The sequence below is a fragment of the Platalea leucorodia genome, assembly GCF_965183815.1.
Source record: "Platalea leucorodia genome assembly, chromosome: 21".
NCBI classification, from domain to species: Eukaryota; Metazoa; Chordata; class Aves; order Pelecaniformes; family Threskiornithidae; genus Platalea; species Platalea leucorodia.
In genome coordinates, this window is record NC_138843.1 from 1,942,145 (window position 1) to 1,965,888 (window position 23,744).

At 69.8% G+C, this 23,744-nt stretch overlaps 3 protein-coding genes across 3 annotated transcripts; all 3 read right to left on the bottom strand.

Moving 5' to 3' along the window:
- Positions 1-3,764: 3,764 nt before the first annotated feature.
- CILP2 (cartilage intermediate layer protein 2) lies at positions 3,765-10,527 on the bottom strand (the record flags this gene model as incomplete). The annotated part of the gene is made up of 9 exons (XM_082331509.1): positions 3,765-6,157; positions 6,259-6,416; positions 6,513-6,621; positions 6,760-7,020; positions 7,126-7,284; positions 7,683-7,865; positions 8,130-8,402; positions 8,759-8,857; positions 10,467-10,527. 9 exons carry the CDS (start codon positions 10,525-10,527, stop codon positions 3,765-3,767), a joined length of 3,696 nt encoding a protein of 1,231 aa, XP_082187635.1.
- A 1,210-nt stretch (positions 10,528-11,737) lies between these two features.
- On the bottom strand, positions 11,738-18,812 carry YJEFN3 (YjeF N-terminal domain containing 3; the record flags this gene model as incomplete). Its single annotated transcript, XM_082331124.1, has 6 exons — positions 11,738-11,952; positions 12,579-12,729; positions 13,164-13,277; positions 13,372-13,482; positions 15,882-15,990; positions 18,766-18,812. 6 exons carry the CDS (start codon positions 18,810-18,812, stop codon positions 11,738-11,740), a joined length of 747 nt encoding a protein of 248 aa, XP_082187250.1.
- A 714-nt stretch (positions 18,813-19,526) lies between these two features.
- On the bottom strand, positions 19,527-20,729 carry NDUFA13 (NADH:ubiquinone oxidoreductase subunit A13). Its single transcript, XM_082330946.1, has 5 exons — positions 20,597-20,729; positions 20,391-20,469; positions 20,217-20,288; positions 20,061-20,130; positions 19,527-19,761 (listed from the first exon to the last, which is right to left on the bottom strand). Exons 1-5 carry the CDS (start codon positions 20,688-20,690, stop codon positions 19,642-19,644), a joined length of 435 nt encoding a protein of 144 aa, XP_082187072.1. The 5' UTR covers positions 20,691-20,729; the 3' UTR covers positions 19,527-19,641.
- Positions 20,730-23,744: the final 3,015 nt, after the last annotated feature.

The window sequence follows — 23,744 nt, forward strand, 5'->3', positions numbered from 1 at the left end:
TTGGCTTTTTGGCTGGTTTCTTTTATTATTTTAATTTAGGCACTGTCATTATATTTTCCATTATTTAAAAAAAAAAAAAAAAGACAGCGAGCAGCTTCCCAAGGCGCTTTCCAGCTCCCGGCTGCTGCTCAGAGCAGCTTTTGTTCCCGGCCAGCGCCGGGACGTGCTCGTGGGACGCAGCATGGCGGCACCCCCTTCCCACTGCCCCTGCCCCGGCTCCCTCCTCCCTGTGGGGCCAGTGGGGATTTTGGGGGGATGCACCCCAAAGTGGGGATGCTGTCGGGGGGGGGGGGGCTAAGCAAACAGCAGCCCCATCCCCTCCACGGGGGCCCTGGCAGCACCGAAGGACGTGCCGATGTGCCGGCACACCGTCCTGCTCATTTACGTTGGGCTCCGGCCATCCCTAATTGCTGGCGGGGCGGGACGGGAGCTGCCGGCTCCCGGGCTCCTTTTTCCCTTCCCTGCTTTGCTGTTCCCTTTTGGCCGGGGGTAACAAGAAGCAGCTGAGCCCGGCCCCACCTGCCTTTCTCATCACCATGGGGATATGCATCCCGCACGGAGATGGGCTCTCGCCGTGCCCCCTCGCCTGCATCCCACCGCCCGGGAGCCATCCCGGGATGTTTCCATCCCTGTCTCTGCCTCCCAGGCACCGTCGGAGCTGGGTGGACCCACCAGCGCTGGGTGCAGCGGGGAGCAGGGCAGTGTTGCACTCACACCTTGCCCACCCCAAAACCCACGGCCAGGACCCACCGCACCCCATCATTTGCCCAAAGCCGTGGGGGACCGAGGGGATCCTCGCTCGGGCCCCAGCCTCCCACCTGCCCGTTGCGGAGCTGAGCCGGGAGCATCGCTCATGCCAAGAGGCTGAGGAAGCCAAAAAAGGGCAGTTTGGACCCCAAAGCTGTTGCGTTGCAGAAAACCCCTCTGGACCCTCCATCCCACAGCCTGTGGGTCCGGTGTGGGGTCCCGGCGCTCCCCCCCCCCCCCCCCGCAGCCCCTGGGGACTCCGCTCCCGAGCCACCATGGGTCGTGCGGAGCCGCGTGCCGGTGGTTTCTGCTAACGATTACAAGAATTAGAGACAAAAGCGTCCCAGCTGGCAGCCTTGGCCGCTCGGCCGTGTAATCAGCCTGGGCTGGACCGAGAGGCTCAGCATCGCCTGGAAGCTGGGAGGGGCCGGGTATTTTGGTACCCGATGATGCTCCACAGCACACGGGTGGAGTGTGGGTCTGGCTGGCCCAGGCCAGCGCAGGGGGCATTCGGGGCCAGGACTGGGACCAAGGGGCTCCTTGTCCCGAGGGCTGGAGGGTGTGGGACCCTTGGGATGGGGTCTGTGGGTTCAGCTCCTGCACGGAGGGTCCCACACCCGGGGGGAGCAGCAGGAGGGTTTGGCTGCAGCCCCCAGCCCAGCCCCTGACCCCGGGCGGGTTTCCAGCCCTCGGGAATGCGGGGCTGGGCCGGACACCCAGCACGGACCTCCCGCAAACCTGGCACATCCCTGGCTCCTTCTCCATGTCCCTGGGATTGGGGGGAGCCCCTGGCCACCCCCTTGGCTCTCCCCTGCACCCGTTCCCCCCAGAGCCCGGAGCACCCCGTGGCACGATGCCGGAGGTCCCAGCCAGCGCTGGGATGGGATCTGGTGAGACAGAGCAAGGCACAGCAGTGAGCACAAGGGGTTGCAAACGGGGTGTCCGACCGGCTGCTTTTTTGTCTTTTTTTGCCCCATTTTTCTTCCTGACGCCATAAATAGCAGCAGAGCTGCAGGAGCTGCTTCCATCTGCCCTGCCTGCGCAGCTGCCTCCAACCAAGCCAACCAGATGGTGGAAAACAATCCTGCCCGCTGGCGCTCCCCCCGGCCCCCCGGCCACCGGCGCTGCCGCCAGCGGTGCCCGCGGGGGAGCATCCGCCGGCCTTCCCCCACGGCGCGGACGTGGCTCCCGGTGGGGCAGCTCCCAGCACCCAAGGCCAGGCAGCCCCCAGGGACAAGCAGCACCCAGGGAGAGGCAGCACCCAGGCTTTGGAGGGGGGGGTGGGACCCCCACCATGGGCTCCCAGCATTTCAGGTGCCTCCTCCTGCGTCGTGCCGCGGCGTTGCCCGCCTGATGTGCCGGTGTCCGGCAGCAGTGGGTTCCCATCCAGGCGGGATGGGGAGAGGGGCTGGGATTTGGCCACCGATTTGGCAAGCGCCCCCCATGCCCCCCGGGTGCCCCGCGTCCCCTTTGATCTCGCGAGCGGCCGCATCCAGTATAAGGGCGAAAAAATGCCGCGGCGCGGCCAAACCATGTTGTAAAAGGGAAACGTTGTCCCGGGAGCAGGGGGGTTTGGCCCCGTAAACCCAGCCTGTTCCATTACAGCATCCACTGGGAGCCGCGGGTGGGAGGGGGCGCGGCGGGGGGGGACGCCTGCAAAACCCACCCGGTACCGTGAGCCAGGCGGGACAGACAGACGTCAAGCAGACAGACGGACCCACTGCCCTTTGCCCTGGCCGGGGTCACCCAGCGGGTGCCCAGCTCCTGCGCTGGGTGCATCCCCATGCCGGGGGGGCCACGGGGCTGGATGGGGCCCCCCCCCGGCTGCCACGTCCCCCAGCCGCGGGGAGCTGGCGCGGTTCTCCCCGCGCCGCCGCCAGCCGGCTGAACCGGGCCCAAGGCAAACAGGAGCCGCCGGGACGGTGCTACCGTGCGGGGCGGGAGGCGATGGAGTCGGGGGGGACACGTCCCCGCGTCCCCCCTGCTCGGGTCTGGGCACCCCCAGAGAAGCCCAGCAGCCAGGCGGGTGTAGACACAACCGTATATTTCATAATAAATAATGTACAAATCCGCACGCGCCCTCGGTGCACGCCAGCACCGCTGCCGCAGGGCCGCATCCTGCCTCTCGCTCGCTGCCCCGGCGCGCCCCAGGAGTCGAGGGGGGGTCCCCGTGATGGGGAGGGGGGTTAAGAAATGCTTTTTTTTTGTTTTTCCTCTGGGTAAAAGGTAGTTGGGGCAAAATGTTCCCCAAGGGCAAAACAGCCGGGTCGGTGGCAGCAGGATTGGTGCAGGATCAGGACCAGCTGGGCTCTGCGCTGAGCTCAGCTGAAGGTCGTGGGGACCGAGCCTGGCATCCCAAGCACGCTGCACGCCACCGAGCCCCTGCGCCGTGGCCGGAGAGCTGGCACTGCACCGTGCCGGGGCAGAGAGCGCAGGGGGGGCTTTTTATCCACATCTTCAGGGTTTTTCCCCAAAAGAAACCCCAAGTTTCCTTGTGGGGTGCAGGGCAGGGATGCAGCGGGTGCTCCCGGCTCCCTCGGCCAGCGCCGGCCCCGGCACGGGCACACAAGAGCCTTGCTGCTGGGCACAGGGCAAAGCACCGGGCAGCGGACCCCTTCCCATCCCAGCCCCTTCCCCTATTCGCTTCCACCCCCTCTTTTATTCTTTTTTATTTAAATAACCCCCGTGGGGCCGCGGCCCCGCTGCCGGCACCACCGGCACCGCGGTCCCTGGGGCTGAGCACCAAAAGCTGCCCCTCACGGGGCTGGGGGCGAGGGCAGGGGCAGCACCGGGGAGGGGCTGGCGAGGCTGGGGGGGGCTGCCCGCTGTCACCCCCCTCCCCACGTCCCGGTGGCCCCCTGCCCCGCTGTCCCCTGGGGGCACGACGGGAGGGTCCCACTCCACGTGTCCCGTGTGTGTCCCCCCTCCTCGGTCATTATAAATGAGCATGGGTAAAAGCGACAGGGAAAGGGAGGGCAGAGCTGAGCTGGGGAGGGGGCACGGGGGGGCCGCGGCGCTCACGGCTGCCCCCGGATCTGGCCCATCCTCCGCCGGCTGCTGGGGGTCCGGCGAGTGGCCGTGGGGCCCGGGGCTCGGGCACCGGAGGCGAAGTCCATCACCTCGGGGGGAGCCCGGCGCATCTCACTGGTCCCCATCTCCCGCCGGATCTCGGCCAGCGCCTCGGCCGGGGCTGTCAGCAGGCGCTGGAAGAAACTCTCCCGCCCCACCGGCCGCTCCTGGCAGGTGAAGGTGACGGCCGTGCCGGTGTTTGCCTTCATCTCCCGTGAGAAGCCATCGGAGGTGCCGTCAAAGCAGCGGCCGATGGCGATCTCCTTGGCCAACCGCGGGTTCTGGTCCGTCACCGTGTAGATGCCATAGTTGTGACCCAACGGGTCGACTGGTGCCAGCATGGTGAAGGCGGCCGTGTGGTTGTTCTCCGCCACGGGCGGGTGACGGCTCAGGTACTCCCGGAGGAGGCTGTTGATGGCTGTGCGGCGGCAGCTGCCTTGGGGGATGATGGAGACTAAGGTGCGATCCACCAGGCTCTGGTCGAAGAGCATCCCGCTGCACTTGAACTCCACGCAGGCGCCCGAGGTGTTCTCCAGCAGCATGTCCCGCACGCTACGGGTGTCACGCAGCCCGTAGAGCTGCCCCCGGGTGCGAGGGTGGCTGCCCCCCACATTACGGGACCTCACCATGTACTCCTGCGGCCCCTCGATCTGCACCTTGATGAAACAAGCCCTGAACTCCTGAGGGTTGGGCCACCATGAGAGGTAGTCGCCGGTCCAGGAGGTCAGGTCGCTCTCCTTGAAGGGCACCACGTTGTACTCGTACTTGTCCACCTCCACGCGGTAGAAGCGGAGGTGGTTGGCGCTGACAGGTGCATTTTCACACTCCTCGAGGCTGCGGTAAGGGTAGATGGGACCATTGGTCTCGTCAACGTTGTTGGGGTCAGGCTTGGCCATGTTGATTTGGAAAGCTGTCTTCTTCAAGTTGGGGTCATCGTGGTCCAACCGGCGGTAGCCCAGCTTGCCCAGGTAGGGCTGTGACACCCCAATGGCATTGGGGTTGAGCTTGGGGCTGGAGGCCACGGCTTCCAGCTCCTCCCCGCCCAGCGTGGCAGTGACGTACGCAGAGTAGGCATCGGGACGCTGGCCGTCGCAGAAAGCAGGCAGGCAGGCGCCGTTGGGACCCGTCACCACGCTGTCGAAGCGACCCCATGCCCGGGGGTTGGCGGGATAGCCGGGCTGGGGCTCCAGGTTGATGAGGTTGATGACCACCCCTTCCAGTTGCTCGTAGGGGTTGAACTTCTCATTGCTGTAAGCCCTGACCTTGACGAAGCAGCGGCGGTCCTCCGGCACGTCCAGGTTGAAGAGACGCCGCTCCCGGATCTCCAGGTTCCCCACCAGGAAGGTTCTCTCCTCCCTCTTCCCCCGGCTCCCCCTGGCCGGGCGAAGGTCCCCCTCCTCCTCCCACAAGCCGGTCTCAGGGTTCAAGGACCACAACTTCATCTTCTGCAGGTGCTCCGGCATCTGGACCTGCCCTGCGTCCATCCGCACCTCCACCGGCCCCGTCTGCAGCGCCGCGCCGCTCTCCCCTTCCCGAAAATCCACGGCGAACATGCCGTAGGTCCGCAGGGGGACGATCTCCCCCTCAGCATCAGCAAAGCTGAGGTCGCTGGAGGCGGCGGTGGCCGTCGCCATGTCCCTGGGGTCTAGGAAGGTGACACTGGCTTTGACCGTGCCCCTGAAGACCTCCCCGGAGGGACGGAGGAAGGCACCGGCGGGAAGGACGAGCTCCCCGATGGGCTCCCGGCTGCTCGCCTCTCCCAGTGGGATGGCGTTGCTCCGGCTGCCGTCCAGGTCCACCGGCTCCTTCTTCCGCAGCATCTTGACCTCCTGGTAGATGGCACCGCCACGACGGTTGAAGGGCAGGACCTTGACAGCATCCACAAACCTCTGCTGCCGGTCCACGAAGCGAGCCACCAAGCGCTGCGTGTCCGGCGGCACCTCGATGGTGAAGGAGCCCTTGTAGCCGGTGAAGCCGACCTTCCTCCCACCCAGGAAGATCTGCCCGAAGCGCAGGGGCTCGCCGGTGTCGGCCGCCGTCACCCGTCCCTGCACCAGGACGCGGGGCTGGGCGCAGGGTCCGCAACCACACTCGGCCACCACCTTGATGGGCAGCAGGGAGCCGGCGCAGGGGATCTCCCGCATCTCCATCCTCCGCACCCCGCAGCAGCGCCCTGCGTCTGCCCCGCACTCCGACTGGTCGGCCGGGCTGCCGGCACATGGGGTGGGTGGGCAGCGGCCCACGTTGTAGTAGCGGGAGCCGGTGGCATCCTGCAGGCACTCGCTGGGCAACTCCACGAGGCTCGGCTCAGGCTCCGGCTTGCAGTTCTGCTGGCCCTCGGCTGGGGGGGATGGGGGGGACAGGGGGGTTAGGGTGACCCTCCCCACCGCACGCCCCATCCCGGCACGATTCTGCCGCTAACGAAGCCCATCCCGTTCTCACCCAGCACGGTGAGCTGTGCCGGCGCCGATTTGATGGCACCCGCCTCGGTGCTGGCTTTGCAGTGGTAGGTGCCAGCCTGCTCCGGCACCAGCCCCCGCAGCACCAGGCGGCTGCCATAGCGGTGCACCTTCCTCTCCAGCAGCGTCCCGTTGTGGTACCTGCCGGGACGGGGATGGGCTCAGCGGGGACATGGCTGGGGCTGCCTTTCCCCACCATCCCCAGTCCCGGCTTTCCGCCACCCGGATCCCGCTCACCAGTAATATTTCTTGGGCACAGGGGTGCCTGAGGCTTTGCAGCAGAAGGTCACCTCCTGCCTGGCCACCCGCACCTTCGCCTTGGGGTGCAGCACCATGTAGGGCTTCTCTGCGGGGAAGGAATGCGGCAGAGGGTGCAACGAGCCGCGGCCGCCCCCCTGGATCACTCCCCCCCCCCTGTGCACCCTTCGGGGAGGTCCCTCGAGGGGTGCACGGCTCGGCCCCCGCCCCGCGTCGCGATGCTCACCCAGCCTCTGCAGCACCACGTGTGCCACCGCAATGCCGGAGCCGTTGGAGATGACGGGTGCCAGTCCTGGGGCGAAGCCCTCGCGGTGGGCGCTGACGTTGGCGGCAGTGCCCTCGCACAGCCCTGCCGCGGCAAAGCGCCCGCGGGCATCGCTGCGGGCCAGCAGCACCGGCGGGCGGCCCTCCAGGTAGATGCGGGCGTCCGGCAGCACCACGCCGGTGGCGGAGACGACGGTGCCCTGCAGCGTGTGCTCGGGACAGGCTGCGGAGCGGCACGGCGCTCAGACCCCATGGCCATGGCCGGCGGTGGGGCCACATGGGTGGGGGGCACTGGGGAGGGGGTCCCCACGTTGCCGAGGGCAGGTACCTGGGCAGGGCGAGGGGGGGCATTTCTGCACCTCGGTGGGGCGGCCGGTGCACGGCATTTTCTTGGCTTTCTTGCAGCTCCGGCGCCGGACGCGCGTCCCGGCGCTGCCGCAGCTGTGGGAACAGGGGCCCCAGGCGCCCCACTCCATCCACACCGGCTCTGCGGGGGAGAGGCCGGGCGGGCGTTGGGCACCGCGCTCCCCCCAGCCCCCAGCCCGGGGTGGCCCTGCACCGCGGGGACATGGCGGGGTCCCCAGCCGGGGAGGCTCCATCCAGCCGCCCGTGCCTGGCCAGCCCCGGCTCACCCCCGCGCGCCCCTGCCAAGCTATTTTTACCAGCGCGGCCTCTGTTATTGCAATTAAGCTGATGATGTGCAGGCAGCGGTGGCTTCACCCGGGGAGCTGCCGCGTCGGCGTGGGGGCAGCCGCCACGTGCAAACGGCCCCACGGGACCCCTTGTGCCACCGGCACCGGGAGAGGAGCCGGAGGTGGCCAGCACCAGGCGGTGAGCAGCAGCCGGGGGGCGGCCGGGTGCTGGTGGGGGTGCCGGGGTCCCTACCTGGGCAGGGGCCAGCGCTGCACGGCCGTCGCTCCACGGCTTTGCCCTTGCACTTGAGCTCCTTGAGTGCGGCCACCAGCCGGGCATTGACGCAGCGGCGGGTGCGGGTCTGGGTGCCGCTGCTGCCGCAGGCGCTGCGCGAGCAGGGGCTCCAGGAAGACCAGTGTGACCAGTAGATGTGCTCTGAGTGGGGGCAGAGGCGTTAACTGGGGACCCACCACCCACACCCAGCTCCGCGGGGGGCACGCTGCCCCCGGAATGGTGCCCAGCACCGCGCACCCGGGGGGGTGATTGCTTGGGGGGGTCTCTGGTGCAGCTGCAGGTCCGGCAGCAGCCGGTGGGACACAGCAGCAGTGACGAGCAAGGGGTGAGCGCAGCAGTGGGTACGGACCCCCCCAAAGTGCCAGCGGGGTCTGGGGGTGGGACGCGACGGGGACCAGCACTCACCCAGCGGGCAGAGGAAGCGGATGTGGTAGTTGGAGCAGGTCTTGCCCTGCGGCTGCTCCTTGTTGACGCAGCGAAAACCCTTCTTGGGGCTGACGTGCACCACCTCGCCCACGTCCTCGGGCAGCTCCCACTCGGTGGTGCGGGCCTGGATGGCCACCGGCCGCTCGCAGACGCGCCCGCGGTAGTAGAAGCGAATGGCCTCGAGGCTCTCGTAGTCCCCGTCCCCCCCGGGGTGGTCGATGTTGAACCAGGACGTCCACTCGGCTCCTCCACCTGGGAGGGAGCGAGCCCTGAACGCGCGGATGGGGAGCAGCCCCCTCCCCGTCCCTCAGCACCCCGGGGTGCCGCTGGGGTTGGGGACAGCTCAGGGACGTCGGGGGCTGCACGGACAGAGGAGCAGCAGATGAAGCACGCGGGGATGGAGGGCACCGAGGGGATGCGGTGCGGGAGCCTCGGGGTGCGCAGGGTGGACACCACGGCCCTGCTGCGAGGGTCCCATGGGGACACCACCGTGGGGGGAGATGGCACCTCTGGCGTGGTGGGCATTGCCCCGTGCAGCCCCTTTGGGGCGTCCCTGCCGCGGGTCCCCAGCGGGACAATGTCTGGAGGGGGCTCGGGGACAGCCGTACCTGCCGTGTCCAGGTCAAGGTCTGCCAGGCTGGGGGCTGCTTTCCAAGGCTTCCCCGCCGCGCCGCTCTTACCCGGCTCCGAGTCGTTCTCCATGGGCTCTGGGGGAAGCACAGGGTAAGAGCACCTGGTGCCGGGGCACCCTCTCCCCAGGGCACCCAACGGTGCCCAGCCGGTCCCTCGCTGAGCCGTGGGCACCAACATCGTGCAGCAAAGCTCAGCCGGCGCCAGGACGGACCACGTCCCAGCACGGATGGGGACCTCCTCCCACCCTGAGCCCCCTGGCCCCACATTGTCAGCCGGGCAAGGGGCTCAGGGCAGGATTTACCAGCTCCATGGGGCCAAACTGGTGGTGTCGTCGTCCAGGGTGGCCGAGGATGGGCTGCAGCCCCCCGGCCAGCCGGGGATGGACCAAGGGGCAGCCGAGGCTGGTGCCGTGTGGCGAGGCTGGCCATGCTGGGCCCCACGCCATGTCCACAGGCTGTACACCGGGGAAATGCTGCCTGCGAGCTCCCGGCTGCCCCGGGGCAAGCTCAGCCCCGGGGGTGATGTGGGACGATGAGATGAGCCGGGGTGCCCCCGCACGCACCCGCCATGCCGAGGCCACAGCACGAACCCGGCGTCACGCTGAGCCGCACCAGCCAAACCAGGAGGTGGCAGGAAATTGGGCTGTAAAACCACAGCCGGCAAGCGGAGACGCTGCCACGGCAGTGGCCGGCCCAGGGCGGCTCGCTGTGCACCCCGAGTGGAGGGTATCCCCCCCAGCTCCCACCGAGCCCGGCCAGCCACGTCCCACGGCAGCGAACCCCAGGGAGCTGGGGTCTCCAAGAGCAGCCGTGCCCGCCTGCCCCTCGTGCGGGTGATCCCGGGTGCTGAGACGCGGGGTTTGGCCGTGCTGGAGGGGACGGATGCAGGGAGCGGGTCCCTGGAGAGAAACCTGGCTCCTGGTGCCTGTCACCCACGGGCACCAGGCAGGATGCGGCCGAACACTCAAGACGCTCCTGTGCAGCCTGGACCACTGTGAGCACCACTCGGGCACCCCGCGGGCACCCCACGGGCACGCAGTGGGCACCGTCCCTCCACCAGCAGCAATCCCACGGCAGGGGGGACTCGACCCTGCCACCTCCTGTCCCCCCCCCCAGCTGGCAGGGAGCTGGGGGACAGCGGGACCCGTCGCAGCCCCTGTTCCGCAGGTGGGTTTTGTCCCCAGAGCGGGGACATTCCCGGCTCAGTCTCGCACGGACGCTGCCCTTGGCACCTTGCGGAGACCCCCGCGGGGCTGGGGGGCCTCAGCACCAGGGGGCAAAAGCCCCATGGAGCCGCTGGGGTGGCCGAGCCAGCCGGGGCTTCCCGCAGGTGCTCAGCCATCCAGCGCCGGAGCAGGCAGGGCTGGCGGGGACACGGCGCGGGGCACGTCCCCGTCCCTCCGGTGACATGGCCCCGGGGAGGGCAAAACTGCCCTGAGCCTCGCCAACACGTCCTCCCACCGGCAGATGCCGGAGGGACCGTCCCCAGCCGTGACCACAACCCTGGCGCACCTCTGACCCTGGCACACATCTGGCCCCGGCACATCTGGCCCTGGCACACATCTGGCGAGCGCTCAGCCCCATCCCCATCCTGCCCCGCATCACCCTGGGACGGCAGGGATGCCCCCGGCCGGCAGCACGGATGGGTCCCCGTGCCGTGGCTAGCCGGCAGACCCGGCCTTACCTGGTGCCCCGGCACCGTGCAGGGCGGCGAGAGCCAGGAGGGCCAGCGCCAGCTCCCCCATGGCTGCCCGCACGGCGGCAGGTCGGCCGGCGACTGCGAGCGCGGCAGCACCGTGGGTCTATATATGAGGCCTTTCCCCCTCGCGTCGGCAGACAGCAGCAATCGGCTCCTGGCACTCGGGGCCGTCGGCTCTGCCGCGGCTGGATCGGAGTCAAGAGGGAAGCGGGAAGGAGCCCTCCCCGGCGAGCCGGCCACGCGCTGCCGCTCGCCGCTCCAGCCCGGGAAACTTGAGGGTTTGTTTTTGCAAAGCTGCTAAAATTGGATGCACTTGGGAATGCGGAGGGGAGGGAAGGGAAAAAGCCGAGCGAGCCCGACCTCGGCGCTCCTGCCGTTGGGGTTGGGGTGCCAGCGCTCCCCTGGCACCCGCTGCCTCGGGGCACGGGGGGCTGGCGGGGCCGGTGGGCGCCCGCGCCGTGACCTGGCCCACGTGGGTGTGCCGGAGCCGCCCGCGTACCGATGCCGAGGTGGAGCTGAGGCCGTGCAGAGCTCGGTGCACCCATGGCCCCGGCTGCCCCTCAGGGCTGCAGGATGCAAAGCACCCAGCGGCGCTGGCGTGTGATGGTGCGAGGGGGGTGACGGGGTGGGGGCCCCCCCAGGATCACCCCCAAACCTCAGCTGCCCACGGCTGGGGACCGCAGCCCCCTCCCGCAGCCCGGCCGGCGGAAATCCCGGCACATTCCCTGCATTCCCCAAAACTCCGGCTGCACCGAGCTCCCTGGGGCAGGGAGGCAGCTCCCAGCGCTGTTGCGGGGTCAAGAACACCCTCTCTGCTGGGGCAGGTGGGGACGGTCCCCAGCGGTGGCTCGTCACTGCCATCCCTGTTAATTAAACACCCCACAGCGAGGGGGCTGCTCCCCCGGGGGATGGGGACCCCTCCCCAGCACATTCGGGGGGTTCAGGCTATGGGGGGATGCGGCAGCACCGGGGACCCCGCAGCCACCCATGGGACCCCGGTGGCTGCCCACGTCCCCGTGGGACGGGCGATAGAGGAGGTCACACCGGGTCTGTCCCTGACAGCAGGTTGGCGACAGATCCCAGGGGACACGGCGTGGGCGGTCGAGCCGTGCATGGGGCCGAGTCCCCCGGCGTGGATGGGGTATGGAACCGAGTCGCGGCACAAGCCCCCGGCCCAAATCCTACCGGGAGGCCACCGTCCCCTCACCCCGTGTCCCCAGGCAGACACCGGCCCCGGGGAAGAGCCACCAAGCGCTTTATTCCCGGGGGGCTCGCAGGGCCACCACGCACTCGGTGCCGGGGTACTCGGGTGGGTTGAGCTCAAACTTCTTCTGCACGTCGTAGGGGAGGAACCGACCGGCCACGAAGTGCTGGCGGCCCAGGAAGCGGCGGGCGCACTGCTTGGGCGCCGACAGCGACACCAGGACATCGGGGCTGATCCCGCCGCTGCTCCCGGCCTCCACGTCCCACCCTGCGACAGCAGAAAAGACACAGGGAGGGGGTCAGGGGGTGGCCCCAGGGGACGCGGTGCTGCCGGCAGCTCCGAGCCGGTGCGCCGGTGGAGGATGCTCTGGGGTGACGGAGATGGGGAGGGCACAGGGAGGATGGGGTGCGTGTGTCCCCCCCCAGCATCGCCACCCTGCGCGGCTCCGGCCGCATCCTGGCACCACGCGGGGTTTTTCTCGGTGGGGATTCACCGGCGGCCGTGCCGAGGGCTCCTGTTTGCTCCTGCGGCGGGAGTGGACGCGGCGGGGGGGGTGATGGCAATTCCAGGCCTGGCTACCAGACGCCCGGGTGTTTTCAAATTACATCATGTCTCAGTTCAGGGAGTTTGTTATTTATCGTGGATGCCCTGAATGCATCCGCGGCGAGCGGCTGCCAGCCCCGGCTCCCGGTGAGGATGCTGCCAGGCTGGGGGGGGCAGAGCGGGGGGTCCCCAGGGCTGTCCCCACCCTGGGAGGGCACCGCGGGGGCTCCCCGCCCGCCCAGGCGCCGAGCCCAGGGCGATGCCGCGGTGGGCAGGGTGACAAGCCCGGGGTGCGGGGTGCAGCACCCTGCAGGGGTCCTATCCTGCCTGTGCTGAGCGCGGTGCCGGACCTGAGGGCACGTCCAGGCTGACGATGGGGATGCGGACGTGCTTCAGGGTGGCCAGGATGGCGGCGCAGGGCTCCCTCCCCTCGCCCGCCTCCGCCTCGGCTCCCAGCACGGCGTCCACCACGGCGTTGTAGGCGTCATTGATCAGCTGCACCTGGGGGGACGGGGACACGGTGGGCAGCGGCGGGGGGCTCCCCCGGCCACCCCCCATGGGACAGGCACCGAGCCCCGCGCGGGGATCCCGTCTTCCTGCCTAAATAGACTCACCCGGCCGCTACTGCCAAAAACTGTCCCCCCCCGGCCGAGGCGGGGAGCGGGGGACGAGGGGCGCGGTGGCGGGGCAGAGCCCGGCACGCCGAGACGCGCAGCCCCGGCCAGGGCAGCGCTTTCGGGTCACATTCCTCCCGCCGAGCCCGGCGCTTCCAACAACAACAGAGCCGGTGGCTGGCGGGGCCGCAGCGGCCGCCGCTGGATTTCATGGCATCCCCGGGCTCCCAGCAGAGCCGGGGGCGGGAGGGGAAGGAATCAAAAAGAATAATAAACTCAACCACGTCAGCCGGTGAGCGCGGCGGCGGCGGGGGGGCTCACCTCGGTGGGGAGGTAGGAGAGGAAGGGGATGTCCATCTTCTCGCACTGCGTCGTGAAATCCCGGTACAGGGGGTCCGGGGAGCGTTTGGGGTAGAAGATGGTGGGTTCGTAGTCCTGCACAGTGGATAGCGGGGATGCGGCATTGGAGCCCAGCACCACTTGGGGATGAAGAGGAGGAAGAGGAGGAGGAAGGGAGGAAGATACCTACAAAGATCCGCAGGTGCCGGGCGCACACCAGCCCGATGGCCCCGTTCTGCGCCGGGCCGCAGACCACCAGCACCGTGGGCTGCTTCCGCGGCAGGGACGGCAGCGGGAAGGCCTGCCGAGAGGAGACGGGGACGTCACACCACCGCCGAGCCCCGGCCCCCCGGGTCAGCCCTGGGGATGGCACCCAGCGCCGAGGACGGGGCAGGGACGGGGGGACCAGGGCTCGAGGGGCAGATGGACCCGCGGTCGGCATGTGCTGCTGGGTGGGCAGCACCGTGCACGGTGGGGCGGGGATGGCACCCACGGCAGGGCGGGGATGGCACCCATGGCAGGGCGGGGATGGCACCCATGGCAAGACGGGGCACGTGATGGGATGGGGACAGCATCCACAGCAGGACGTGGCTGGCACCCAGGGCAGGATGGGCCCTGTAGTGGGATGAGGATGATGCCCGTGGCGGGATGCAGATGACACCCACAGCGGGATGGGGATGGTGCCCATGGCGGGACGAGGACGGTGCCCACAGCGGGATGGGGATGGTGCCCGTGGCAGGATGCCGATGGTGCCCACAGCGGGATGGGGATGATGCCCGCGGCGGGATGGGGATGGTGCCCACAGCGGGATGGGGATGGTGCCCATGGCGGGATGCAGATGACACCCACAGCGGGATGGGGATGGTGCCCGCGGCGGGATGCCGATGGTGCCCACAGCGGGATGGGGATGGTGCCCATGGCGGGATGCAGATGACACCCACAGCGGGATGGGGATGGTGCCCATGGCGGGATGCCGATGGTGCCCAGAGCGGGATGGGGATGGTGCCCATGGCGGGATGCCGATGGTGCCCACAGCGGGATGGGGATGGTGCCCGTGGCGGGATGCAGATGACACCCACAGCGGGATGGGGATGGTGCCCATGGCGGGATGCCGATAGTGCCCACAGCGGGATGGGGATGATGCCCATGGCGGGATGCCGATGGTGCCCACAGCGGGATGGGGATGGTGCCCGTGGCGGGATGCCGATGGTGCCCACAGCGGGATGGGGATGGTGCCCGTGGCGGGATGCCGATGGTGCCCACAGCGGGATGGGGATGGTGCCCGTGGCGGGATGCCGATGGTGCCCACAGCGGGATGGGGATGGTGCCCGTGGCGGGATGCCGATGGTGCCCACAGCGGGATGGGGATGGTGCCCGTGGCGGGATGCCGATGGTGCCCACAGCGGGATGGGGATGATGCCCGTGGCGGGATGCCGATGGTGCCCACAGCGGGATGGGGATGGTGCCCGTGGCGGGACGAGGACGGTGCCCAGGACAGGGACGATGCCCGTGGCAGGACGGGGCTCCCCGCCAGCCTGCAGGGAGGCGGCCGCGTGCTCCACATACCAGCAGCCTGCGAAGGGAGGCTCTGTTTATCCATTGACGGATTTTTTTCCTGCTCTCGGAGCCTGGCTCCTGGTCCCATCCAGCCGCCAGAGACCCGAGCAGCACGGCCTGCTCGCAGCCGCCGGGGCGCTGGACAAAGCCGCGCTTGCCTGGCCCTGGCCCTGCCCCAGCGCCGGCGCGCTGCCAGCTGCCTTGTGGCTCCCGGGAACGTGCCGGGAGGGGACGATGCTGGGGACCCTGCCTGGGTGGGGGGACACCCAAGCTGGGGACCATGGATGCTTTCCCGGGCTCAGCCCCCATGAGGAAGAGGAGGATGCTCGGCCCCGCTCTCCCCAGCTGGGGCTGGCGGTGGAGCTGGGATGCTGCGATACGGGGGCCCTGGAGGGGCAGGCAGCCCCACGCCGTGGGACCAGGACCAGTCCCGAGGCAGCACCGGGATCCAGGGAGGCCCCAACACCCAAATATTTCCCCTCCTCAGGCAACTCCTCTGCCCTTCGAGAAGGGGAAGGCAGAAAACGGTCCAGACACCTCCAACGGAAAATCTGAGCCAGGCGGGCGCGGAGCTCGCCGGCCTCCGAGGCACAAAGCTGCCCTTGATGCTGCACCTCCGCTCGCCCGCGCTGCCCGGAGCCCGGCTGCTGCCTCCTCCTCCTCCTCCTCCTCGCACCCAGCATGAGCACGCGGGGCTCCCAGCCGCAGGCGAGCAGTGCCAGGGCATGGGGAGCCCGGGGAGCCCCCCAGCACCCTCCTCCCCGCACACGGCAGGGGCAGCCGGGGCCTGGCCGTGCCGACACCCCAGGGAAGGGCTGAGCACCCCGCGGAGGCTGTAACCCACGGCCCCGGGGGAGCCCGATGCGCCCCAGGGGAAATCACGAAGGGTGGCGGGGGAATGCAAAAAAACCCACCCAGGGAGAGGCCGCGGCCCTGGCACGGCCGGAGCATCGCTTCCCGCTGGGCTCTGCCACGAGCCCTGGCTGTCCCCTGTCCCCACACCTCGGTCTGGGGCGGGAGGGGGACCACAGCCGGGCGTGGGAAAAGCCACGCAGGGGGACGGGATGGGACGAGGCGGGGGGAGCAGCCGCCAGCGAAGCCCCCGGCCCCGGTGGGGTGCCCCGGCCCCGCTGGCCACCTCACCTTGGTGACGGCCATGGCACAGGCGTGTCCCCAGATCTCGATCAGCTGCTGCCGCCCAAACCGGTAATCCTCCAGCAGCTCCTTCTCGATGGCCTCCGCCTCCGCCTTGCTGTGGGGGGAGCGGGCGGCAGTGAGGATGGGGACATCCCCCCACCCCTGGCGCTGAGCCCCTCGGGACCCCGCTCCGTCCCCAGGGTGCAGGGCAGGGGATGCTCGGGGGTGCTGGGCTGGGGGCTCGCGGGGCTCAGGGTGGGCACAGCCAGCGGCTCGGGGCTTGGGAGGTGCACGGCCGGCAGATTCGGGGCCTTGGCACCGCGGGGTGGGGGCTGCGTTTCGTGCGAGGCACGGCCCTGGCAGCGGCCCCGGGCTCGCGGGGATCGGGCTGTTACATAAAGGCGAACAATGCTGCGGTTGTTCCTGCGCTGCCGAGCCCAAAAGTTGGCAGGGCCGGGGAGCCTCCAAATTGGACAATAATTGCTCACATCTGTTGGCTCACCTGCGCCGCGGATGGGAACAGCGTGTGCCGGATCCAGCGCGCCGCTGCGCTTGTTATGGAAGGGACGGCGAAATCTGGCCCCCGGGAGAGGCCGGAGTCGGGATCCCGGCGGCCCAGGGGTGAAAACCCGCAGCCCCGTGGGGGAGCTGGGGCGCCCTGGCCCCAGCCATGCTCCCGTTTTGGGGTGCACACTCACACCCCGCTCGGCCCCAGCCGCAGGGAGGGGACCCGCTGGCCCCCTGCCACGCGCGGGAATGGCGCGGTGCTGGAGGGGTTACGGGGCCGGGGTCCTGCCGCGTCCCTGGCTGCGGGGTGGCCCCACAGCGTCCAGGCTGACCCCACGGACCAGCCACGTCCCCTGGGTGTCCTGGCAGCCCCCAGAGCCCCCATGTCCCCGCAGACCCTGTACCGCGCTGTCCTGGGTGTCCTGGCAGCCCCCAGAGCCCCCATGTCCCCGCAGACCCTGTACCGCGCTGTCCTGGGTGTCCTGGCAGCCCCCAGAGCCCCCATGTCCCCGCAGACCCTGTACCGTGCTGTCCTGGGTGTCCTGGCAGCCCCCAGAGACCGTTTCATCCGACATCCCCCGGCCATTGTGGCTGACCCCACAGACCCCCGGCCATCCTGGCAGACCCCCAGAAACACCTCGTCCTGCCCCATCCCATCCCTATCCCATCTCATCCCATCCCATCCCACCCATCCCTATCCCATCCCATCCCTATCCCTATCCCTATCCCATCCCATCCCACCCATCCCATCCCTATCCCCATCCCATCCCTATCCCTATCCCATCCCTATCCCTCTCCCCAATCCTTTGGTGCCCTCTAGTGAGCCCCAGCCCGGCCCCCGCCCCCCAGCAGGGTCCTGTGGACAAATAGGGGGGAAAAGGGGCCAAATCCAGCCCCCGCTCCCCGCTCCCGTGCCAGGGCTGGCGGAGCCGCGCGGGCCCAGCGCAGCTGTGTTGTCGGTCACCCAACAAAAGGCAGATTTCGGCTCTTGACAAAATTCCCCACGTTTGCTCCGGGGGAGAACATTGCCCGTAATCGCTGCTGGCAGGGAAGCCTGGGCCCGGGCCCGGGCTGGCTCCCGCTCTCCTGGCGTCGTCCCCGGGGGCGGGGGACGCCACGGGGCTCCCTGGGGCCTGGCTCGCTGCCCACCCGGGAGCAGCAGCCGCCCCCAGCACGCGCCGGGGTGCACGGTGGCTACCAGCCCTCCCCGCTCGCCCCGCGCTTTGCGGCTTGGCTTCGCTATAGGGCCTGGGGAGGCGGGGGGGGGGAACGCCGCTCCCGTCCCCTGCGCAGGGGTCGATACCCCCCAGAGCCCAGGGGAGACCCAGCAAAGCCCAGTCCGACCCAGTTCAACCCAGTTACTGGTGCCTCCTGGAGGGGAGGATGGATGGCTGGGGCTGCCGCTGCGCCGACGGGGCAGAGACCTTGCGGGGAGCAGGAGGGAGAGGAGCTGAGGGACGAGGGGCTCGAGAGCATCCCCCCTGCGTGCCCTCCCGGCCCCCGGAGCAGCGCACCCCGGGCTCTGCATCCCAGCTCTGCATCCCGGCTCCGTGTCCCCCCTCTGCATCCCAGTTCTGCATCCAGCTCTGTATCCCGGCTCTGTGTCCCCTTTCTGCATCCCAGTTCTGCATCCCAGCTCCGTGACCCCCTCTGCATCCCGGCTCCACATCCCAGTTCAGCATCCCGGCTCCGCACCCCGGCTCCGCGCCCGCCTCCCGCCCCCCGGGCACAGCTCGGCTGCGGGACCCCCGCCCCGCCGGGGTGCGGGGGGGGGGACACCGGAGGCTGCAGCCCCGCCCGGACCGGGGTCCCCCCGCTCCGCTCCCCGCGCTGCCGGAGCCGTCCCTGCCGCAGCCATGGAGACCCGGGATGCAGTTGCTCTGGCAACCGAGGCTCTTCGGGTACCAGCCCCCCCCGCCCCCGCGGCTCGGGGGTGCGAGCAGCCGCGCTGGGACCGTCCCGGGGGACCCGCCGCCGCGGGGGACACGCGTGGGGACAGCGCGGGGGCCGGCGGCGCCGTGCCCCTGCCCGGAGGAGCCCGGGAGCACCGAGGGGGCAGGAGCCGAGCCGAGGGGGGGCCCGGGGCAGCGGAGGGTCCCCACCCCAGCAGCGGGGCCGCGGGAGCCCCCCCAGCTCCCTCCCGGGGTCCCCACCGCGCCCCGCCCGGAGCCGGCGCCGGCCACGTCCCGGCGGGCAGCGGGAGCAGCCCGGGGTGCGGGGGGGGGGGCACGGGCTGGGGGTCCCGGCTGCGCTGGGGCCGAGCCCCGGCAGCCCCGGAGCGGGCGCGGGGCGAGGGGCGCGGCGGGACCCCGGGCCCCCCCATCCCGGCGCTCCCGGTGCCCGCCCGGCGCGGCGCGGGGGGGTCCCGGGCCCCCGCCCTCACCTCAGGTACCGGGGCGGCTCCCGGCCGGGGCCGGGCGCGGAGCTCATGGCGGGCAGCGGCACGGGGCAGCGGCGGAGCCCTGCGGGAGCGGCGGCGGCGCGGACCCCCCCGGCGCTTCCCGGTGCCGCCCGGGGGAGGCGGCTCCGGCTGCCCCCGCCCCGCCCGGCCCGGCCCCCCCCGGGCCCCCCCCCTCCGCCGGGAGCATCGCACCGGCCCCCGAAATCGCCTCCGTCGCCCCGCCTCGGCCCGCAGGCAGCAGGAGGCAGCTGCCCGCACCCCGCAGAGACCCCGGGAAGCCCCTTCCCTCCCCCAGGCAACGGGAAGACGGCAAAGACTCAAAATCGGTGTTTTTCGCCCCGGTGGAAGCCGCATCCGCGGCATCAGCGACCACAGGGCGAGCTCAGAGCCTGCAGGGCTGCTCCCCGCCGACCGCCGACCCCCGACCCCTGCCAGACCCCGACCCCCTGCCAGACCCCGACCGCAGCACGGAGGGACACAAGTCCCCGCCGCAGGGCAGGGGCAGGGCCGGGAGCGCAGGTACGCGGCCCCTCTCGGGCGCTTTCGCAGCGGGAGCGCAGCCCGGCTCAGCCACGCCGCCGCCGGCCGCCCCTCGCAGCCCTGCCCAGGCTCCCACCCCAACCCCGGGCTCCGGGAGCGAGAGCCGGGACGCCCCGGCCGCGGGCGAGCAGCAAGCGCCCCGAGAACGGCGCAATTCCCCGCTGGGGGCTACGGGGCCGGACAAGAACACGCACGACGCCGTGTCCGACACCGCGAATGCCCGTGGTTTTAATAACAGATATGGGGATGGGCGGCACCTGGCAGCCGCCGCCCCCGCCGCGGCAGCGGGGAAGCCGGCAGCGCGGGCAGCGCCGCGCCTCAGACGTAGTACTGCAGCCCGAACTTCTCGTTGTCCAGCTCGGCGGCGGGGCGCAGGTAGTAGAGCTCGTCCAGCGTCGGGGGGACCCAGCGGTCGGTGTGGAACAGGGACTCGCCGACCTGGGCGGGGGGAGAGGGCGGTGGAGGGGGGCAGGGGCGCGGCCGCCCCGCGGTGACCGGCGTCGCCCCCGGCTCGCGGCCCTGATGTGGGGGTGAGCATCACCCCTCAGCGTAGCCCCCCGTGCCGCTGGCTCCTGGGGGGCTTCCTCAAGCCCGGGCAACCTGAGCTTCCCAGGAGACCGGACTCGGACCCGGAGGCACCGGGACGGCCGGTCCCCGCCCCGGTGGGAGCCGGGAGCACGGAGGGGCAGCGTCCGGCACGGCCCCCCCGCCGCCATCCCGGTTTGTGCGTCACAAACCTTCCAGCCAGGAACGTCCTTCATGATTTTGGCCTCCTCGTCCAGGTTCTGCCGCAGCAGGCGCAGGGTTCTGCGAGAGAGGGGGAAGGCTGAGCCCCGGGCCCCGAGCCCCGGGCCGGGCCGCCCGGTGGGGCCGCCCCCCCGAGCCCCCGGTACCTGCGATCCGACTCGGCCTGGAGCAGCGGCATCAGGGCGATTCGCGCTTCCAGATCCTCGATGAGCAACCGCCTGTGTTGGGATGGGGTCAGAGCTCAGCGGGGCACCGGGAGGGGAACCGGGAACCGGGAGGGGAACCGGGATGGCGATGGGGGGTGGGGGGGGATGAGGCACCTGCGCTCCCGGTTCCACTTGATGAGGGTGTAGTAGCCCAGCAGGAGACTGCCGATGCCGAGCGCGAAGAGGCTGTAACCTGCGGCGGGAGGGGAGCGAGTGAGCGGGGGGCACCGGAGGGACCGGGACACCGGGGAGCGAGGCCGGGACGGGCCCTTAGGGCCTCCCGGGCCCGTCCCGGCCTCGCTCCCCCGGCTGCCGCCCACCTGAGAGGCCGCGGCGCGGAAGGTGCCGCTTGTAGTCGACGGGCCCGTAGCCTCCCGGCGGGGCCATGTCCTGCTTCACCTTGGGCGCCGCCATTACGGCGGCCGGACCGACGCCACTTCCGCCGCACTGACCGGAAACGCTTTGGGAGGGAGGGGAACCACGTGACCGCGCCCGCCCGTAGAGCACCGCCCCGTCGCGTCTTAAAGGGGCAACGCACGGGGAGGGAAGCGGTGGGTCCCACCCCCGGCAGGCAGCCCCCGGCCCTCTGCACCCCCCAGCAAGCGTGCACCCACAACCGTGCACCCACTGGCAAGCGTGCACCAAGAGTGCAACCGCGGTTAAGTGTGCACCAGCAAGCATGCTCCTACCAGCAAGCGTGCACCAAGAGTGCAGCCACGGGCAAGCACGCACTGGTAAGCGTGCATTAAAAAGCATGCACCCACCAGCAAACGTTCACCGAAAAGCGTGCACCCGCTTGTGACCGTGCACCAAAAACCGTGCACCTGCTGGCAAGCGTGCACCAAGAGCGCAGCCACGGGCAAGCACGCACTGGTAAGTGTGCACCAGCAAGCGTGCACCCACCAGCAAGCGTGCACCAAAAAGCATGCCCCCACTTGCAAACATGCACCAAAAAGCGTGCACCCACTGGCAAGTGTGCACCAAGAGTGCAACCGCGGTTAAGTGTGCACCAGCAAGCATGCTGCTACCAGCAAGCGTGCACCAAGCCCCCGCGGCTCTGGGTGCCGCCGCAGCTGGCACCCACCATTTTATCCATGCAAAGCCCCCCGGCCCGGGGGTCCCGGGGCAGGAGCAGGGCGAGGACCCCCGCAGCACCCTGCGTCCTCCAGAATGGTTTTCCCTGCGCCCCCCGGCTCTGTGAGCCCTCGGACGTTTCAAGATCAAGGTCACTCTTGTCTTAAGCTCTAATCGGTGGCCGTAATCCCTCGGCTGCTGCGGGGACTTAATAACTTTGCAGATGGCGCGGCCGCGGCCGCCGTGCAGGCACCCACCGAGATGCTGGGGGCACCCCGGGGAGCGGGGCCGCTCGGGACGAGCCCCACGGGAGCAGCTCCCTGCCTTCTCCAGCGCCGCTTTGCTCCCAGACACCCACAGAGCCGCGGGACGGGGGGGAATCGCTGCCTCCTGCCCCAAATCCTGCCCGTGGAGGCTTGGCCCCGCTGCGGCCGGGATCGCTGCGGGGGGACAGGGGAAGGGCGAGCCCAGGGATGCCCGCGGTCCGCGCGGGATGCACCGGTGGATGCGGGAAAGCCTCCGGCTCCTTGCTGCATCCTCAGCGACCCCGTGGGTGCGTTAGCACCAGTGCCCGGAGCCAGGGTCTTCCTCCCCATCTGCTGCGGCTTGTTCAGCCTTTATAGGAGAAGATCAACTTGCTCGGCTGCCCCGGCACCGAATCGTTTCATTGCAACTGAATTTGCAGGAGAACCGAGCTGAGACATGGGCAAAGACCCCTGCGCGGGAAGGAGCAGCCACGCCGTGATCCGCCGGCTGGCGCCGGGCCTCGTCCTCCCGCCCCGCTTTTGGCAGAGGTGGGCGCCAAACCCGACACGGCGACCCGTGATTCCCAGTGCCGGCCCCCGGGAAGCACAGCTGGAGGGGAAATCGCGGGCGTTATCTCCCCGTCCAAGCGCTTTCCCGGTGGGTGCCCCTGCAATAAGCTGCACCTTCGGGCACAACCACAAATCCAGGTCTCCAGCAGCTTCTTGGCCCGTTGAGAAAGCAAACCCACCGCCTCGTTCCCTTGCTGTTCGCTTTGCTCGTGCTCCGAGCACCAAACCCATCCAGAGCACGGCTCATCCCCCTCCGCTGCCGCGGTTCGAGCTGCAGCTTCCCCGGGGGGTTCCCGCTCCCCGGCCGCGTTCCCACGGCGGGAGCCGTTTCCCCACCTCCTGTGTGGTCCCTTCGTCACCCCAACGGGCCCCGTCTGCTCCGGGGTCGGGCTCTGGGCTCCCGCCGCCCCCGGGACTCTGAGGTTTTCCCTTTGAGGATGCTCCAGAGAAGAGGCTGCACCCCCGGGGCGGCCACCCCTGCGACGGCCGCTCCCCACCGCGCCTGGGCGGATGGAAACCTCCCGCTCCCTTTGCTTTCCCAGCTCGGAGAAGACAGAAAGCCATCGCTGGCTCACGATTAAGCTCGCTGAGCTGATGAGCCAGGGGAATGAAGGCGTGGGGGGGATGGGGAGGCAGCACGGCGGGGGTTTGGTGCGGGAGGACGTAACCTAAGCGGGAGATCGCCGAGGGCACGGCTTGGAGCGGCTCTGGGCTCCAGCCCCACCGCACGCACCAGGGAAAGGCTGGAGAAACCCCCCACAGCCTCGTTTCCCAGCAGATGGGGTTTTGTTTCTGGGTTCGGAGTGGTTAACGCTTACCTGGGGATTTTTCCGCTGGCAAATTATCCTAATGAAGCCGGCGTGACTTTGGCAGGACACCTACGCGCGTTCCCTGATCCAGCCTGGCTGTGCACAGGGAGGGAGAGGAAAAGCAGGAGAGATCAGTCAGCTCATCGACAGAGAAACCCCAGGCAGCCCAAAGCCCCCAGCTCCCGTCCACCTCGGAAGCCCAATTCCTGCACTAACTCCCAGCAGGGCCGGTGGCTTTGCGGGACCCTGCGACCCCCCGAGTCGGGGGCTCCTGGGCCAGAGCCGGGAGCTCAAGTCTGAGGGAGACTCCATCACAGGGAAAACCGAGGCCGGAGCTCTGCCCCACCACCAGCTCCGTGCAAAGGCTCCCCGGGACGTTTCATGCTGCCTGTTCATCGCCAGAAGATGCAAAACCCGTCAGGTTTTTCTCCCCAGCGGGGAAAAGGGTGCCAGGGGCTGGAGCAGCACCCCGGCATTGCAAAGCTGGTGCACCCACAAAAGCAAAGCCATGGTGACATCTCCCTACCTGCGAGGCGCATCACCGCAGAGCGCTGGCAAAGCCAGGCGTCCGGTCCAGGCGGCACAGGCGGGAGAGCACCACGACATGGGAACCGCTGGGAATAACGCTCCTTGATGTAAGGAAAAGAGCTGCCCAGGGAAGAGGGGCTGCCTCGGGCGGGGGTCTCACATCCGCGGGGGGTCATAACCCCTCCGAATCCCGAGCTGCCCCGAGGCGAGGACCTGGGGTGACGCGGGCACCGCGCAGCACC

What these genes read in the sequence shown, in the direction of transcription:
- NDUFA13 (XM_082330946.1), bottom strand. Translation starts at nt 20,690, where the DNA reads ATGGCGGCGCCCAAGGTGAAGCAGGACATGGCCCCGCCGGGAGGCTAC. An exon ending in AAGTGGAACCGGGAGCGCAG is followed by an intron (nt 20,289 to 20,390) that starts GTGCCTCATCCC and finishes ATCCCAACACAG; the next exon opens with GCGGTTGCTCATCGAGGATC. An exon ending in AGGACGTTCCTGGCTGGAAG is followed by an intron (nt 19,762 to 20,060) that starts GTTTGTGACGCA and finishes CCCCCCGCCCAG; the next exon opens with GTCGGCGAGTCCCTGTTCCA.